We start from the raw sequence: 20,008 nt of genomic DNA on the forward strand, positions 1-20,008 counted from the left end.
TCCAAAAATCTTGAATCTCAAGTAAGAAAGACCTCTCGATGCCCAAAGATGGAAATGAGAATCTGTAACAGTAGGAAGGTTATCACATATTGAAGTATAAATAGAAGTCAGCTTAGATCTACCTTCCAGACGTATAATCATTTTCCATGCTTTCACAGTGTTTGTAAGGGATATTTTGTTTGTGAAACCATAAAGAAGAGTGGTCTTCATGTATCCCATCACATATAAAGTGTAAGTGAGCACAAAGCTGATATTTTTTTAATATACAGGAAGTCAGAACCTCTTACGTGTGGAAGATGCAACACTGCATTTTCGTTGAGGCCTCTTCTTAGCCTGTATAAAGAAGCTAAACCACTTGTCAAGAATTCTAAAAGACTTGCTTGGGAAAAGCACTGGAATCATTCGTGCCCTTTAGCTCTTTGGCTAACTACAACTACACACGTCACCCTGCGGCCACCAACCACACCAGTTACAAACAACTTTTTGCTACAGTTCAGTGTGCCACACCATGCTGTAGGGACTATATAGTTATCTGCTATAATTATGTTTGCTTTTGTGTTTTTATTGTTTATGATAGGCAAGTTAGCTAGCTTACTGACTTCTGTGTTAGCTCCCTGGCTAACCGTAGCTGCACACATATCACCCCACTGTTTGTTGTTGCTAATCCTGCGGTCCAGTCTCAATCACAAAGCAGCACAAACTGCAAATATGTAGCGTGACTGTGGCTCAAAGAGGAATTTGACTCAATGTTTGTGTCTTCAGGGCCCAACTTCCCTGATTAAAAAGATAAAAAAGCAACAGAGAACTAGAAGACAGACTGCCCAGAAAACAGAGTATTCGTTAGAACTGAACCTGTTCTTGGAGATGTCAACAGCAACAGATAAGCAATAACAAACCCAGCAGCTTATCAGTGCTAATATAAACAGCAGTGTTGCTACCCTTATGCCAGTGTGTTTACAGCAACCCAAAACATCTGGGTTAGTGAGGTGTATTAGTCGATTTTTCTGCTGATTTGAGATCAGTTTTGTGGTTTTTCTTTGACTCATTATTAGTAGAGGATTTGGATAAAAGGGACTGGCCTTGAGTCAGTGAAAAAGGTCAAGTTCTGTTTACTTTTGCTTGGGCTCACAACCCAAAAACAGATATGGAAATACCACTCATGAAGCAGTTAAACCCCAGCGATCAGTACAAACAACGTTGTGGAAAATGTCAGACATCTGCTTCTTTTCACAGAATTCCAGGAGGACATACAAAGATTTACAAATGTTTGGGCACCTCTGGTCAAATTGCAAGTTTTATTGATTTGTGAAAATAAGTACATATGCTTTACACACTTCTGCAAATTTAATGCAAAATTACTGTATTTTGCCCCAGTATTTAAAACTCGTTAAGTAATTTAAGTTTGTTCCCTGTAGAGGATGTATTTTCTCTTAGAAAATCAACCAAACTTAAAGGCCAAGGGTATTCAAAGTATTCAAACTTTTACATATGACTGTACTTAGCTTTGTACAAGTTTACTGACAGGCAAAGTTAAAAACAGTAATACCTCTTCAGGCCTAGCATTTAAAATTTTAACACAACCAGCGGCTGAGAGCACTTTAACCCTTTTATCTTTTAGAGATCACTGTTATTACTTTTAACTTATTATTGAGGCAAGATAAGAAATTTTGTAATTTTGTCATGCAATCGAACAAAATGTTATTCATTGTGTAGCTACCTAATTAATTACATAATTACATAATCACATAAATAGTATTTGAGAGTAAGAACTACAGACATATGAGGGTTAATGAGTTGTTCATAAAGGTTGGGGAGATCTTGTTTTGTGTCATGTGTTTTGGTATAAACATGCTGACAGGCAGACAAGATAATTCGGCAGGTTAATAAGGCAGTTACTAACCATTTAAAACATGGTTTCTTCTAAACTTTGTATCAAATTGAGGAGTGAGGCTGTTAAAAAAATTATTTTTGTTCATTTAAATCTTAATTTGCTGATGAAAATTATGAAGGTTCACTGCTGAACTCCTTCAGTTACAGTGTCTTGTGCTAATTACAAGATGGCCTTTCTTTCAAAGAGGAGACAGAGGGGTCAAAACCAGAGGTGACTTCTCAAGAGCCTATGACAGAGGGTACGGAGCCTAAGACTGTCTCGCCTCAGGAGGATGTTGTGTCTGGTATGCCCTTCCAGTGTGAATTGCGTCACTGCTTTAGCAAGCTTTAACAACCTACCTCCTCTGCGGCCTCTTTTCCTTGGCTTTGTCACTGGCGCCCTTTAACCCTCCAGCTTCAGCTTTCCTTTTGGGTTCAGCCCAGGTTTTTCCTCCTTGAGGATGGACAAACGAACTATATTTAAGATGGCTCTTTTACCAGCAGACCAAAAGTCTATCTTAATTATCATTTTCAGTGTTTTTGGTTTAGAAGAATCAATAGAAAAAGACAAGTAGAATTTTCTGAAAGAGATCAAATGAAAGTCCTTGGTCAGAGTGATGAGTGTCCTTTGTCCATCCCTGCTTCATGACCACAGCTAAAAGTTGGTAAAAACTAGGCCTGCTGTAACGATTTTTCACCATAGTGAAACAGTGTTGCTTTGAGTTTACGTAATTCAAATGTGTACATCAGTTCCACGTGAATGAAATACATTACATCAACACAGTTCTTGTGAAAACGAATGACAGTCATTGTGTTCATGCAATATATTACATTCACATGAAACCAATGTACACTTTTTTAGGAAGTAAACTCAAAGCAACATTTTTTCATTGCAGTTTGTTTTTTTGCCATTTTTTATGTGTTCACTATGAGTGGGCCTCACTTCTCTTCCATCATGGTTTGCTTTCTTACAAAATATCTTTTCTCATTGCTGATGCTTTAATGAACCTGAAGAGGGAATTCCACTGATGTTTTAAAATTCCTGAATAATTAAATTGTAAAAAAAGTTATTCAGAATGGCTTACCACTCTGTACCAATTACAGTGCAAGTATTCTCATTGTATTTACCATCCAAGACGATGTCTTATATGTCTTATTGTGTAAGTCTTATATGTAATTTTGGTGATTGGAAATAGTGGTAAATCCAAAATAATACATTTTGTTTAGGGTCTATTTTGCCTTACTATGACCTGCATGTACCTTTTCACCATGACTCAGGCACTGGGCAGTGTATTCATAACCATTTCATGTAATAACATCCTTTGAGGGAGCTTTTAGAGACATTAATTTCATCAGATGTCTGGTTTCTATCACCACCGTGAACAATTCTGATTCTGTAAGGTTCTCTAAAACTGAGCATTTCACATAAGACTACTCTGAATTACTTTGTCTACATCTCAGCCATTTAATTATGTGATGCAATTATGTAATTATGCAAAATCAGTGGATTTCCCCTTTAATAATAAACTTCTATGAAATGTTGTGTAAAACACATAATGACAGCATTCCTGTGTCTATGCAGTGGTAAGCTTTGTATAAAATGCTAGTGGTTTAACATGAATTTGAATGTGTGATCAGTCTTCAGTTTGCTGTGTTCTGTTACAAGGCCAATACAGACCAAATGTGAAACAAATAAACAACAGAAAAATGTGAAATATTGTAACTAATTAGATTTTTTCACATCAACACTGTCCACATAACACAATTAGAATAAGAATTAGAAAGCAAGATTAATCCTAATTTCTAATTGTTAGGACACAGCTGATCTCTCATTTTTGCAAATAAAGTCTTTTCATTTACATCACGTTAAAATTCATTTATTGATGTCTTAATAGAATGCATGAACACGTCATGCTATGTGTAAGAGGAATTCCACAGATTTTTCAAAATTTTAGCATAATGTAATCACTAAGATGTAAACAGTGATTGAGAGTGGTTTGATGTGAAATGATTAATTAAAGAGAAACTTACCAATTCAAAGGTTGCAGTGTCTACAACCAGCTGTTAGAGGCATTAAAACACCACTCTGAACAATTCTGACACTGTAAGTTTTTCTAGAACAGAGCATTTCACATCAAACCACTCTTGACTTTGTTTCCACCCTAACCATTTAATTATGCAGAACTGTTGAAAAATCTGTGGAATTCCCTTTCAAGACGTTTTGGGAACCTTATTCCTGTTGATCATCCATGCTGCTGTGAAGTTCTCTTAAGATTTAATTTATTAAGTCTTCTGAAGTTTCTGAAGAAAGGGAATGTGCGTCTTCTGATGAGGCGCAATCCATTTGCTGGTGTAGGAAGGGTTCACTCAACCAGTACATTAACTCTTCACTCAGCTCTTCAGGCTTCAAGGTCAGTAACAGATCCTTGACAAGCAATTAGGCAAAGCAATCCCATCTTTCTTTCTGTCTCTTGGAATATAATGCAGGTTTAGTGCATTATTAGTGTCCAGAATATCCTTTTAGTGTTTTCATGGCCAGTCCAGCTAAGTGAAATTACTAAAGCTGAAGGCTGATTCAGAGTGATGTACTTACCTGTGCCCTGTCCTGGACCCAAGTGGCCTTAACATGAAATGAGAACATGAATCACTAAGGGTTTTCGGAAGGTTATGAGCAGCCTGTATGTGACAAGTTATAACTGAATAAGATTAAAGCTTATGTATGTACGTTTGCATGAAGTGACACACACGCTACTATCTCACAAAACTAGCTACGACTGTCATAACTCCTTGTATTAAAGGTAGACTGTCTTGTGTTTTCAAAAGTTAAAGCCCTGTTCAGGGCCTGGGTTAGATTATTTCAAGGAAGCTCATAATGTTCCCCTCTACCACAATCTCCTCAGTTTGTTAAAGCTAGTAAGAGGGAATAATCAAGTCTGTAAACGCTAATGTTCTTCAGACCCATTAGACCCCTCACATCCTATGGCTCTATCCTGTTTGCAGTCAGGAGAGGAAGATTGGAGTGCTATTAGCCAGCATTTAAATATTTCATAGTGGGTACCATGTTGCTGATGCTAGCAAAAGCTCTGGACCTTAATGGCTCTAACTCCTGAGTATACATTGAATGGAAATCCTTCAAATTAAAAGAGCTAGTGGATGTTTCTTACAGTCCCCAGGCCGATGGATACCCAACATAAAGGCCCACCAACAATCCTACTGTCTTAATAATGTATGACATGCCCCACTGGACAATCCAACACATTTCAGTATTGATGATTGCTCCAAATTTGCTTTATACATTCTACAAAGGTCAAACCAGACCTTTACAGGAGGGATTTTTCTTTACTGTAGAGAAATTATAGTCATTTCAGTTTCAATCTAGGGATGTGCACGGGTCATCGACTACTCAGTTAACCGTTCAAGGCCAAGTATTGCAATGTCTAATTAAATATTCTTTGCAATTCATTACGGGAAGATGACAGAAATACCTTGCTACTCCGAAAGTGAGTACCTTAACGTGATTGTGTTACCGTGGACTCGTTCTTAAGGGCGTGACTGAGAAGGCAGAGATAGTGTGGCTTTTATCGCTAAATGGGCTAGGCTGGTGTTAGGTTAAAATATATCTCTGACAAACTAACATGCTCTAACTAACATTGTCTACAGAAGAGGAAAAAAACAACTGTAAAAGATGAAGAGTCTCTATCAGTGTCCAGTGTTGTACGAGTTAGCTGCAGTTTTAACTCATTAGCTCATCTGAGGCAGCCACCATTAATTTACTCATCCAACGTGAAAACCTACAGATTTTTTAATAATAACTATGTTTTGAAACATATTCCTCTGCATGATGCAAATTTTTTGTGGTTGACACCAGGACGGTCTCTTAAAAAGGTGAGCCACAGCTGTACATGAACTTCAAACTGAATCCGTTTTTTCTCTGGCGTTTCCCTTAACGTGACAAAGAAGTGCCTACTTAGACAGGACAGGCCATTTGACTGACATCCATAATAACCACCCAAGGACCGTTCTTTTTAAGTGATGTATAGGGACAGGCGATTTACAAAATGGGGCTACAACAAAAACACACTCCCAAGAAACAAAGTCTATGCGCCAGCAAACATGTGAGAGGATCTAGCTGCAAAAGACATTTCGTGGTGTTCAGATTGTTTGCGAAACTGAATTTCTCATCGGACAGATTAAAATTAATGCACAGAGGTCTATATAAACAGATGTGTAGTTAGCCAATCACAATGCAAGGGACAAAACTCAGACAGTTGTGGCCATCTTAGCATAGAATTCATATCAGACCCTCCGTACCTCTTTGGGTGGAGCATCTGAGTTTGAGACTAGACTCAGAGTGAACTCAGTGAAGACCGTATATTACTGAACTGAACCGTATATTAACAAGGGCAACAGGATATCCGAGGTGTTTTCTCTCTTGATGGTCAGTTCTTACATCTTGCATTGCTGGGAATTTAACTCCAATGATACACACCACTTCATAATATTCTCTCTTTTCTTTCTGTTTTTCTATGTGACCTTCCTGTGGCCTGTGATTTCCTGGGACGGCAGGAGCAGGTGAAGGTATGGTTGGCTTACAACCCCTTTATCCACCTCCAGTGGTTAGCTTTGCTTAGCTAACACTTACAAGACATAATTCAGTCTTCCTCACTATCCCTGACATTCATTCTCATCTATTCCATCCCAACTGCTACTGCATACAGTTTGGAGTTTACCATTAGCCTTTAGAATCTAATGCCTTCAGTCAGTATTAATAGACAGAGAGCATCAATCATAGGAAATCAATATGATCTTTATATTGAATTATGTCTGTTGCTTCTGTTGAAAGCATATAGTAAGTGGATTACCGTAACATGCCGAGTGCAAGTAGATTGCTGTAACTTATTGAGAATAATGCAAGGACACAACTTAAGTGACTCTTGAGTATTAAAAGCACTGTAACAAAACTTCATAAAATACACAGAAAAATGCTTTTGGACAGAAGCAAAGCAATGTGAAAAATGATCTGCGCCAAGTTGCCAGACATAAAAAACGTGCCTCTTCTGCAGTAAAACCTATTTGCAAATGGACAATGTGGCAACCGGTGCAGCACTGATTCATCACCATGTCAGGTCATGTTCCTGCAAAGTTTTCACATTGATGCAAGTGACAGAAATGCTGTTGGATCATTGTGGTTATTGTGTCTTGATTGGGCATATTGTTTGTGTTGGCTTTGCTTTTGTTTTTTGGTTGTGTTTCAGATTTTTTATTTGGTTTGAAGGTTGTATTTTGTGACAAAATGAGTTGTGAGGCACTTTTATGAGCCATTATGACCATTTCTTCTTTTGTAGTGACCCCTTCATTCTGCCATTGTAGTAAACCTTATTCTAGCCTAGCCTTTGCTAATTGCATATAAAGGTTCAGTTGGGAATTGATGCAGCTACCAGGCCTGATGTTGGTGCTAAAACAGAGACTTCTGAACAGCAAATCTCAAACCTGACGTGCTAACTGCTGGCTTTAATGCACTGCTAGTTTCCATACATAGTCACCTGGTAGTTCAGACAAGACTTTAGCAATTTTTTGACTCAACTGTTTGCTGACTCTCTGCCTTCAGCAACTGTTATTGCTAAGAGTTAAGCCCCAGGGCAGCTCACAGCCATGGTGCTGTTTCAGCAATTTCCAACTGAAGCTTTAAATAATGCAAATTCTAGATTAGCGAACACTGCGTATTATAAAAGTGCCTGCAGCTCATTGTTTTGTGATGTTTTAAAGATTACTGAAATTAATGTTGAACTGTTTCTTTATGGTTTTTGCTGACCAAAAAATACCGTTTTCCTTTGTCTTTTATTTTGTGTTTGGGGCCCTTATCTAGTTGGTATGATTTCAGTTCCTTGGTACCTTGGTTGTTCCTTTGTTTCCTTTGTTGTTTGTGATGTTGACTGTGGAGAGAAGGCGGTTGAGTGTTGCTAATCCCGCAGTATTGTCTGTGGCTGTTCCTATCATTGTGCCTCCCGCTTATCAGACAAGCTAACGCCAGGAGAGATCTCTGCGCCACACAGTGGCAGAAGCAGTGCGGCATTCATAGACGGGGAGGAGGAGCTTGTGAATGGTGACAGGGCCAAGTCTGTTAGCCCACGCCAGTCCCCCATGTCCCCATCACCTGTTGCCCAGGCTGATGGGTTTGGGTCGGTGGTTCCAAGCTTGGACAGCCAGGTGAAAAGGAGCCCTTCAGGAAAGATGGACCAAAAGTACGGTTCCAGTGATTCTGAAGATGAGAGGGAGGAAGCCAACAAGCATAGTAAAGATGAGGGCAGAGCCTTTAGATCTGCCTACGAGGAAGACTTAGCAGTGAGTCCTGGCGTGCCCCGTAGTGGTTATGATATAGAAGATCAGGAAGAGGAGGAGCAAGAAAAAGAAGAGGAGGAAGAGGAAGAACAAGAAGAAGAAGAACAAGACGAAGAGCAAGAACAAGAAGAAGAAGAGGACAAAGAAGGAGAAGAAGCAGTTCCTCTGGCTCAAAGTGCATTTGTCTCAGACTTGTCGCCGCAGAAAGACGAAAGCTTTGAGAGCAAACATGGCGAAGCTCCATATCAACCCCCACTGACTCCAGAGGAAGCGAAGAAGCGGGGACTGTCTTTTGACTACACCGAACCCCAGCAGCTTGGCCATCAAGGTGCCCCTGAGGGTTGGGAGAATGGCTCTGACAAAACCCCTCCAGAGAGCAAGAGTCCTGACTCCTGCAGGGCTGACATGGGATCCCCTTTCTCCCCAAGCATTGCTCCTCGGGAGTCTCCCCTCACCGACCAACGGAAAGAAGCCCACAGAGACCAGCTGGAAGATGAACAAGAAGAGGAAGAGGTCAGCATTCCCACAGCTCACCCAGTGGTAACGGTGCCTAAGATGGAGCCAGAAGCCAAGCCAAAGGATGCCGACAAAGAGAGACCAGAGAAGTACTTGGATACAACCGACGAAGATCTCATTGCTACTGTGGAAGCAGCACAGGATGTCCAGACTATTGCAAAACCAGAACCAGCGGCTGTCACTGTTAGTAAGCCCAGTGCCCCGGAACCATTGGAAGCAGCTCCAACTAAAACAGAGCCTGTCAAAGAAGCTCCCGTTAAAAAAGCAAAGAAGCCTGTTGCCACAGTCGCCGCAACCCCTTCCCCCAAGTCCGCTACAAAACCCCAGAAAGCCCCCTCAAAAGATGCTGCTCCAGTCCGAAAAACAAGCGCCCCATCAAAAGGTCTGTTTTTCGTTCCTTCCCTCAACCCCACTCCTGTAAACCACCTTCTCTCTTTCTTCCACAGATCTTCTCCTGCTTCTTTTTTACTGTAGAACAGCTAAGCTAAGCAGCACCCTTTCTGAAAAGCGCACACCGCAAGTCAAAATGTGTTCGGTTGAAGAAACGGACTGCTTGTAGCCACCAAATCTCTCTCTTTCGTGACCCTTTGTGATCTGTCTGTCCCTATCCCTGTCCCCCCACCTCTCCCTTTCTCTGTGTTTGTGGTCAGTGTTTTCCACCTCTGTGTCTGTGACTAACTCTGAGCATTATTTGTTTTGCTGGCGCTGTATTCACCAGCCTCTCTTTTCTGCATGTCACCTCTGCATGTTTGTTGATTGTGGAGCATCACCCACAAACTTCGGTGTGTTGTGTGGGTGACGTCTGTATCTGCACGTTTTTCTTTATGGTACGCACACACATCCTAGCACACCTGGATTAACGCAGTTGCTGAAAGTAGGTCAGCTGTTGGGTTTGATTCAGGCATATTGTTTCCAGTGTCTACTACACAAGGTGCAGGCAACCTTTTAACGGGGAATTCCACTGATTCCTTCAGAATTCAATCAGTGAGATGTAAACAAAATAATTCAGAGTGGTTTGATGTGAGGTGGTTCATTGTTGAGAAACCTGCCAACTTGGACTTCTTTACAGTGGTGTTAATAGGAGCCTGGGGTCACAATGTCTAAAATGAAAATTCAGCTATTTTTTTCACTATCCAAATCGATTAGTGTACCTACACGTGTCATCTGAGTTTGTATGTGTGATGTTGAAACAATGAGTGCATTTCAAGGTTCTACACGAGCAAAATGCTTGTGTTTGCTCCTTAATTTTTAAAAATGCAAACAGAATTTTGATTCAGGAGCACCTGTACAAGATAACATTTTCACCTACCATTTCATATTCATTACACCTGAATACAAATGTGCACATTTTTTTTCTTTGATTCGTGCCACTGGAAATTCAAAAGCTACTATATTTACAGGACTTGATGAGAAGATTAGGTTCATCGAGCATGTCACAAGAAGCCTGACTTTCCTGCCAAATAACTTGCAAAGCTGTCAAGTCTCAACATTTAGATAAGAACTGCTATTTATAAATATGTTATATACATTTTTTGCCTTTGCTGCAGTCTCACAGCAGTGAACGTAAATCTCACCGGTTTTCATGCTCTCAAAAAAGGTTCCTTTCATGGCACACTGCGTGGTGCCATCACAGAAACAGAAACCGAGCTCAGCTGTGTGATTGCAGTGCACTACCCCCACAATATTGCCAGTGCTCGTTGGCAAAAAGCTTGCAGTAGAACTCTGCATTTACATGCACACCAATAATATGATCAAATAATCATGATTATTCAAGTGGTCATGTAAACAGCATACTCTGATTTCTTAGATTGGATTAAGGTTGCTATTGGATATTAAGAAATCGGCTCAGTTGTTATGTTTTTCAGCACATGTTCCATTTATCAAATTTCCTTTGATTTGTTACATGTGCAGAAACAGAACCAGATAGAGAAGAGCTGCCCAGGAAACAGTAAACATTACATACGATGTACAGTTTGTAGCCATATAGACTCACAAATAAATATTTACCTGTTAAGGGACTTCATGTTATAGAGAAAACTGTGGCAAGAAGTGTAAGTCACGTGCTGCGCTTCTTTGGTGAGTTTACTTGCAAGTTGCTAAGCAACAGTAAAGGTGCGAGTATTTAACAAGAAATCTGATTTTTGAGTGACTAATGTAGACTCAGAGTTTCCTCACTATTAGTTTACTGAAGTGCTTGTAATCGTGTAGAACGAGGTATTGACTAAAATCTTTTTGTCTGCAGTAATCAGACTATTTTGTGCCTGTAAACATAGTTGTCGCAGCCAGCCGACAGTGTATTAGGAACCATTTCAGGTAATTACTCTGTGAAGTATTAAATGTTTCAGAGGTCTGGTTCCTATCATCACCACTGTGAACAATTCTGACTCTGTAAGTTTCTCTAGAACAGAGCATTTCACACCAAACCACTCTGAATGACTTTGTTTACATCTTAACTATTTAATTATGCAGAATTTCTTTTTACATTCGATAGCTTTGCTTGTAGGCAACATATACACAAACATGAATGTTATTTTGATTTTGAGATCAAAATTGACTACTCTGTGGTTAACAGGCCAATCAGGTTTTAATCAGGTTTGTGTTTAGATGTAGATCGTATGTCCTTAGGGAGTAACTTTAATCAATATTGTTATAAAATCCTTGTAACCTAAACCCCATTACAGGTCCTTGCAGCAGCGACAGTAAATGTTAAATATGCACACTGTGGGACATTTGTGGTAAATATGAAACTAATATTAGGCTGTGGCTGACAGATCTGATTACAGTTTCCCCGCTGCAAATTAGAAAGCCTCTGACTAAATTCACTGCAACTCGAAGGTCCTAACTGCATTTGTTTAAAGGTCAAAGATGGACAAATGAGGTCATGTGTTCAGATTAATGGCTTAGATGTTTACTGAAGCCAGGGTTTTAAATGCATCAGACATTACATTAATCCCCACATAGCAGTGCACATAGTAATTAGCTTGGCCTTGCAAAGCTCCAGTAGTTTTGCACCCCATGGAAAACGTGAACTAATACAGTATTGTTAGTATTAAAACTGGGCTTCCTTGTACTTACCCATCTGTATGTTCTTTCTATGAACAGCTGGAGCAGGAGCAGCGGCACCTGATAAAAATGCTAAGGTACGATGGAGGCTTTTGATATAAATTGTGTTTCAGTGTGTTAACTGATCTTGATTTGACAGACCAGCAACATGTTGTAATATGTTGTTTATGAGCACAATATCAGGGCCACAATATAAAATCTAAAAATCTCTTACCTACAAAATTTATTAAATTTGTTTCAGTTTCAGTCAGTTCCATAATTATTGGCACCCTTGAAAAAGATCAAGGTCATGAAGAAAGTCTTTGAGGTTAAATTAGTTTAATTAAACACTGAAAATTGTCAGTATCCACTGTTGGGCAACAATTACGAAGTTTAAAACAACCAGAGCTGTAGCAAAGGCAAGTTGGACAAGCAGTGAATACAGGGGTGCCACTGAAAAAATAAAATTTTATTGTTTCTCATATTTTCAGTGTTAGATTGAGCTAATTAACCCCAAAGACATTTTCATCTTTTTACCCATCTTTACCAAGGGTGCCAATAATTATAAAATTACTTTTTGCTTAATATTGTTATTGCAGGTATTGCTTTCCTTGTAAACTGTAGACAAGTGTTTATCTTGGCATAACCATCAGTGTAGTATTATGTCACCACTAGGGTAGGTTGACCCAAGACTGTGGTCATCCCACAATCATTTCCAGAGAGAATGGGAGGATTTTTTTTCATGGTGATTTATTCTTTACCCATAACATTTACACTTTGTTTTTGTTCAGTCTTCAGTTGTCTGTTTTTTGTTTTTTTATCAATGCTAACATGTTTCTGCTTGAGTTTTATTCTATTTTGTGTTTAAATACATCTTAATTTGTTACATTTGTTTAGAAGTTGTACAACATTGTGACTTTTTCACCTTGTGTTCACTAATCATTGTTTGTTTGAGTTGTTTCTCTCACATTTCTTTTGTGTTCCCTCTCATTCTCAATAACACAAAAGACACCTTCCAAATCCACACCAGTCAAAACTAAGCTCATGTCCAGCACTAAACGTGGGTCATCGATCCCAGTGTCCCCTTTCAAACACTCCTCTGCCTCCCCCATTACCTCAGCGTGTGCTTCAGGCAGAGCTGGTTCTGTAAACTCTAAACAACACACTGTGGGAGCCAAGGAGTCCAGAGCCACAGTGAGTACTCAGGTCAACCCTGTAACCTTTGACCTGTCTGTCCAGTTCTCTTCAAAGAGGCCATAAAATCTGACCTTTTTTTGTAAGCAGTAAACTGATGTTGTCCATAATTTCTGCAGAGATATCATTTGAAGGGCCACTGAACCCTCAAAACATCTGTTATAAACATACCTACTCGCCTTTAAAAGCAGTGAAGCTGTAGTTTCTATAGTGAGAGGTTACCAGTTTTAATACTGGGAAAAGTCTTTTCATTTGGCAGATACTTTAGGACAGAACGCATGTAGCTAATGCTGAAGGAAGACAGAGGAGCATACCCATATTTCCAAGGTCGTCTATCCCCTGAGCCCTATGTTCCCAGGGCTCTGTTGCTCATGTATTACATCATGCCTCAATTTCATACATGAAGGGAAGCTATAAAAAGGGCTCCTATGTCATGGGGTCACCAAAAGTCATAATACCTCAACCACAAAACATGTTTTTGAATCTAATTTAAAGCACAGTATGGTATAGTCTGGCTCCTAAAATCAAATACAGTAATTAAACTGCACTTAAGATGGCATTAGAAAGCTGATGATTAAAACCAGTTCTAAAATAAATGGTAATGTTTTTCTTGAAGATGTGCTCAAAGAACATTTTGGCATTGTAATTTTTTGCAGTGCTAATATTGTGTTGTATTGTATAGTTGTGTAGTTCTTATTACTGTTTAAAATCAGTTCACATTATTATATATAATAACACGTACATGGTTTTTGCTAGTCATATCAACTTGGCAAACTTAACTAATGATGACTCAAAAAATGCCAATGAGGAATGTGAATAATCGGCCCTGGGAGCACAGGAAATATGAGAGGAATATGGAAAATAGCATTTTGCTAAGAGTCTTCAAATCATCATTACAATGAATAACATTGTTATTCACTTGGCAGAAACAACTTGTCGACATAGACCTAGTTACACAAGTGACAACAAGCTTAAAGGTAAAGTTAGCAAGTTACCCTACCTCAATTCAGCTCCCTTTTGATGAAAATGGTGTAAAGGAAAAACAGATTTGTAAGGAGACACTGTTTTCTTTTGTTCAGAATAATGACAGTTCTATGACTTGCCCAATGTTGGTATTTTTAGCACGATTTTTATTCCTTGTGTAGGCCGCTGATGCTAAAACGAAGACCCCAGGTGCTAAACCTCAGGGAGTGGGCACCAAAATCCCTGGTAAGACAATCTTCCTTTCTCCAGATCCCCATAAGGTCAGACAGTTAGGACAGTTCACCATTACTGTAGCTTTATCACTCTCCCCACTATCTGCAAGCATTGTACTGCATGGCTGGAACATGTAGCTAAAGGATAGGTGGCTTGTCTAATCTACACTGATTTCTTTCACAAGCTGCTCCATGCACATGTATGGCACCATTTCATTTATTACAAATAATATACTGGAAGTGATTGGCATGTAGCATGTCAAACTTGCTGCACCTTTATTAGAAATGAATGCTCCTCACTGCATGTAGAGAACTTAACACTGTACCTTACTGTAGGAGGTACATGGTTCTACTCTGTGTAGAAGGCACCATCAACCCTTTAGAGGTCCCCGAAGCAGCACCTGCCTGCAAAAGAAATCTAGTAGCAGTTATACACAGAAGGATCCATTCAGGTGACTGCTAGGAAAGTGTCTGATCTGTGCCGCTCTGGTTTGTAATGCAGCTGCTTCAAGGGCGGAACAACGGAAAACGGGAGCAGGTCCGATTGAAAGAGGTAAAAGAACCTCTTTCGTGTGAGTCTAACCTAAGTGGGAGAGTGTTTTATCACTCCTCTTTAGACAGTTTGGCAGTATTTACTAACACCAGTCCCTCATAAAATAGCATATTGCATAATAATGAAATACTGTAAGTTGACAGTTGACAGAAGATGAACAGATAACAAATAAATTCAAAAATGATACAAATGTTAAATTTTATTTTTTATTAATATATTTAAGTTGTATACGGCTACTGAAGACGTATATAACTTTACACTTCTTTGCACATGGACACCCGTATAAAGCTTTGTCCTTAACTTCAAAGTTATACTTTGTATTTTTGGGTAAAAACATTGTTTTAATTATAACACATTTTCAATTTTATTAACAGTTTTAATAACCGTTTTTTTATATTTGTAAGGGGAAGTCCACTCTACCTTAAAACCACGCCAAAATAAAAGTCCATTGTCAGTTGTGCAGTGTGACATCAGGAAATCAGAATTTATGAAAACATTTTCCAATTATTTGCCCTATTTTGCACCATATTATAAATTTAAAGGTTTCAAACATGAATCTTGCCAAAGTGTATACATTTTATATAACCAAAGGCTTATGTAATTTTATATATGGTTGCATGGTCACACCTGACATTTTCAGACTTTAGGAGGCATAAATGTCTGAAGTGTGTTCATGTGAAAGAGTTATTGTAGAAAACCGTAATGTATATAATGTATTTATTGAATTATTTCATAGGACGATGGACTCAAAAAAATGCACATCATGTCATGGACCCTAGTTCAAGAACATCAAACTTAAATGCTAAGGGCCTGGATGAGGGTCCACAATTCAGTTCCTCAGTCTCATCATGTCACTGTTACAACTGCATAAGTCATTATTTATATTAGTTATCAAGTAACTCATATTAGGTACTGAATAATAAGTCTTAAGATTAATAACTGCATAATACTCATTGGGTCAGTTTCCCAGACAGGGGATTAAACCTAGTCCTAGACTAACTTTTCCTTTCGGTTGCCAGTCTCCGTTCAGAATTCTGAGCAGTCCAGGACTAGGATTAGTCCTTATCTGGGAAAATGACCCGAGTTTAAGATGTCAAATGAATAAATACATAAAGTGTAAAAGGTGTAATAGACAGACATAAAAGTCTTAAAGCATGAAGAACAGATTTGTTAGTTCTTATGTTCAGCATGTTGTATTTTCTCTGACTCTCTCCAGCTGAGTCACCAAAGACTCCGGACCGCAGCGGCTGCAGCAGCCCCGCCACACCCAAGTCTCCGGCCAGCCGGTCCAGCACACCTGGGCAGCAGGTAAAGAAGGTGGCAGTGGTGCGCACTCCACCCAAATCGCCCGGCTCCCTCAGGTCCCGCACCCCCATTGCACCGGTCGCCCCCATGCCTGACCTGAAGAACGTCAGGTCTAAGATTGGCTCCACTGAGAACATCAAGCACCAGCCTGGGGGTGGGAAGGTAAGCTTAGCAAGATTTAATGAAGGAAGTTGATTTTAGGTTTCGACCCTCTAGGTGCCTTTCGACCTCTCTGAAACGAGCAGCAGAGGAAATGGCACGGAGCACAACGCTCCTCTGGTGCGCTCACAATTCACAATCGGTACAGAATTCTACCAGTTGGGTCACGAGACAAAGTCCCAGCCCAAGTCTCCAGGGAGTGCGGCACACCGTAATCTTTTCCACTTACTTCCTAGGTGCAAATCCTTGACAAGAAGATGGATCTCTCCAGCGTGCAGGCAAAGTGTGGCTCCAAAGCCAACATCAAGCACTCTCCAGGAGGTGGCAGTGTGAGTAAACCTTGCTCCCTCCTTTCAAAGTGCAGTATGCATTCCGATGTCCACGTCAAATCCCGGCACCCCTTCGAGGAGCACCAGCTCCATACCTCCTCTAAGCCTCTAGACATGGGCTTAACGCTCTCTTGCCTTTCCTCTGCCTCTCTAGGTGACTATTCTTAATAAGAAGCTGGACTTTTCTAATGTGCAATCTAGGTGTGGCTCCAGAGACAATATCAAGCATGTCCCAGGAGGTGGGAATGTGAGTACGGCTAAGCAAAGCAGCGTAGCAAAGCACAGTATTGACCAGAGCCTTGGAGGCTACCCTGTCTAGCTTGTTTAGGGTCCAGCATGAGTCTGTTGTTCTACTTGTCTGAGGCAGCTGTCTTTAGAGGAACCTAGAAGTCCTATAAAGGGGATGCTGAACAATTCTAATCATTATTCTTAATAAATAATAGCACACAGGCTTCAGATGATGAAGATTTTGCCTCCCTTGTTGGTTGTCGGCTTTGATTGACACGAATGAGTAATAAATGCAAAGTATTTTGACAGCTAATTAATTAAAATACAGCCACCAGACAGATTATTCATGTGGCATCTAAGCAAACCGTCACATCATTTTCTGATAAATCACAGATGCCATACTGTGATTCTTTGCTGTTTTATGTCAGATCAGAGGAGTTCTCCAAGGATATCTCCTCATGCAACATATTAGCTTTATGTGTGACGTTGTCACTTTCTAGAAGTTCAGATATTCAACAAAAAGAACGAATGAAAGAACCTGACAAAAAAACAACTCCAATGTATTTGTGTAGAGGTTTAGCCTAAAGCTCTGGCCACAGCTGTCACTTCAACTCAGATAGAACGCCAAACGTTTTGGAGCTCTCAAAGACAGTAATTCTTCCAGTGACTGTCTTCTGACGCAGGCGCCTTGTAGTGATGTGACTGATACGAGTACAGCACTATCTAAGCTGACATCACCAAAGTGTAGGGAAACGTTTTAAGGTCTCACCAGCCAGGCCTTTGGCACTAACTGGAGTTCAGGGCTTCATTTCCCAAAAGCATCTAGTTAGAAAGGTGATTCTTGAATGGTAAAGCGAGCATCACATTGAACACTCTCTCTACCAGTTGAGATGGTTTTAACCCTAAGATGCTTTTGGGAAGCTGGGCCTAGTTCAGTGTGCCTCAATAATGATTTTTTATGGAAAAATGCTTTTTATATTTTTTATTTTAACACATTTTGTGTCATAGTGTTATTGGTTTTAACACATGTAGGGTGGTTTGCACCAACAAGGATAAATTAAGCTAAGTTTGGAGCTAAGTTAAGAGTTAAGTTGCAACACTTAATTTTAAACATCAACTAACAAATCTGTGATTAAAACCTGAGACTTTGATTCATCTGATTTTAATTGTCTGTCACAGCTTTGTGCAGAAGTCACAATTGTTCATACTGGTGGTGAACCAGATGTACAAAGTGCTTAATTCCTCTGAAAGGTGCCTCACAGAAAGTTATTACATGAAATGTTTATGAATATGTTGCCTCATGTCCAAGACATTGTTTTCCGATACTTTGAGATATATTTATGACTTAAAACATATATTCATATATTTTAAAATCTATTTATGGTGGACAGGTACATGCAGGGCGCTGTAAGGCAAAATAATCCATAAAGATTTTTTATCAGTTTTACCATGACCAACATATGCAAAGGCTCTGAAGATGCGTACGTGTAGGTGTGATAGTCATTCTGCATAGCAAATAAAATGGCTGTATAAAAGAGAGTCAGCAAGTGTCTCTACTGTTATTCCTTTGACATCAGAACACTCTGAATGACTTTATTTAGCTCATCATCTGAAATATGCAGAAATCTTGAAAATTCGACCAACCAAACACAAACCGACCCACAAGCTTTTTTCCTTGGGTGATGCCTCGCCTCACATCGCTGAAATAGATCTCAAAGAATGGCCGTATAAAACATAATTTTTGTACGTGCTGACCAAGAGAATACTTGTAAAGTCTGAGGGCAATTGTGTAAACCTCCCCCCCCCCAACTGGATTAATACATAATTCCTGATTTAATCCAGGTTAAAGCTTAATTCTTGTTGGTGCAACCCACCTTTCGTGTTTCTGTTTTTAAACAGTTCTCTACATAAATACGGCCAAGAAAATTACAGTGCTGACTTTGGGGGCTCTAAATCCAAAATGTATGTGAAGGCTGTAGAATGTTTAGTTAGGCAGGGTTAGCATAGCTAGCTCTGGTCCTCAGCATGCCTGCATGGGCATTGCGCCTGTGGAAGGCAAGACATCGTTTGTGATGCCGTTGCCAGGACTGAGTTCCATTCAGTCTGTCTGAACGCCCAGCATTGGACCTTCTTACTGTACGTGTAAACCTGATCATTGACCCTGGTACTTGCTTATACCTTTGCGAAACCTGGACTACTGCTCCATGCCCAGACTCATCATGCCACTGAGATGCTATGGAGAATGCATGGTTGGTTCAGCAGAGCACTCTATGTTAGTCTTTCCCCTTTGACTTGTGCCAAGATTTTCTGTGGGTGGTATTAAAAGAATACTTCAACCAAAATGGTAATATGGCTAACAGTGAATAAAAAAACAGTGGCAACAAGATTATCACATTTAAGTAATGCTAAAGGTAATAGATCCGCTAAGGCATTTGCTTTCTGAAGTTTGCTTCCATAGTTTTGCACTGGAGCTTTGAGGCTAATGTAGCTAATGAGTAACAAGTCTCTTAGTGCTAGCACAAAACTAAAGAAGCGAATTCCGGACACCAAACATGTCTTGGCTAATGGACGTGGGATAAGGGGAAAATTATGTAAATTAGATTTTTTGACAAACTATTTTTAACTGGCCACTGCTGCATTATTCATTGTTAACTTCATTAGCGTTTTTATATGAAGCATTTCTTGAAGCTGTTTTGAGAAGTTGCCCTTTCGTACTGATATGGGACTGGTTTTGCTTTTTCTGTCACACCTTGAGTAAGGGAAACGAAACTAAGTGATCAATGACCAAATTATTATTTAGATTTTAATTTAGAATTAAATTTTTAACGTTACAGATTTTCAGGCTTCTTCAGAGTCAACACAAGCATGTTTTCTTTTGTGGTGGTTGAAGGTAACGTGCTTCTGTGGAAACCTTACAGGAGAAGGAAAACAACATTCTTTGAATAGAAGCTAATAATACTAAAGTTTTATCGTTGTTATTGGTCCGTTCATTATGACAGTTTAGCCTATTATAAAGGGCACCTGGCATTTTCACATTCTGAAATGTGAAAAAGTACAAAACAAAAATGAAGCTACAAGGTTTTGTTCAGACAGCAAAGATAAGTTGTATAATAGTACTTTGTGCTTCATTTTAAGAGTATGCTCCCAGACTTCTTTTTAACTTTCAGACATTGTTTTTTCTTTTGCTATCTGCTCAAATAGGTACAATACTATAAGTGAAGCACTGCACTCTTCAGATGCTGAAAATGTAAACGAAAAATCGACAACTGAAATATTTG

At 39.5% G+C, this 20,008-nt stretch overlaps 1 protein-coding gene across 1 annotated transcript in view; it reads left to right on the plus strand.

Moving 5' to 3' along the window:
* The window catches only part of maptb (microtubule-associated protein tau b), a 54,931-nt gene that overhangs the window by 26,590 nt on the left and 8,333 nt on the right, over positions 1-20,008 (plus strand). The window contains exons 3-9 of the mRNA XM_036564127.1: positions 2,076-2,174; positions 6,436-6,447; positions 7,886-9,106; positions 11,833-11,864; positions 14,106-14,169; positions 14,659-14,709; positions 15,926-16,176. Of these exons, the coding sequence (XP_036420020.1) occupies positions 2,076-2,174; positions 6,436-6,447; positions 7,886-9,106; positions 11,833-11,864; positions 14,106-14,169; positions 14,659-14,709; positions 15,926-16,176 (1,730 nt within the window). The remainder of the gene's footprint in view (positions 1-2,075; positions 2,175-6,435; positions 6,448-7,885; positions 9,107-11,832; positions 11,865-14,105; positions 14,170-14,658; positions 14,710-15,925; positions 16,177-20,008) is intronic.

Source organism: Colossoma macropomum, unplaced genomic scaffold, assembly GCF_904425465.1.
Source record: "Colossoma macropomum unplaced genomic scaffold, Colossoma_macropomum, whole genome shotgun sequence".
Classification (NCBI taxonomy): domain Eukaryota; kingdom Metazoa; phylum Chordata; class Actinopteri; order Characiformes; family Serrasalmidae; genus Colossoma; species Colossoma macropomum.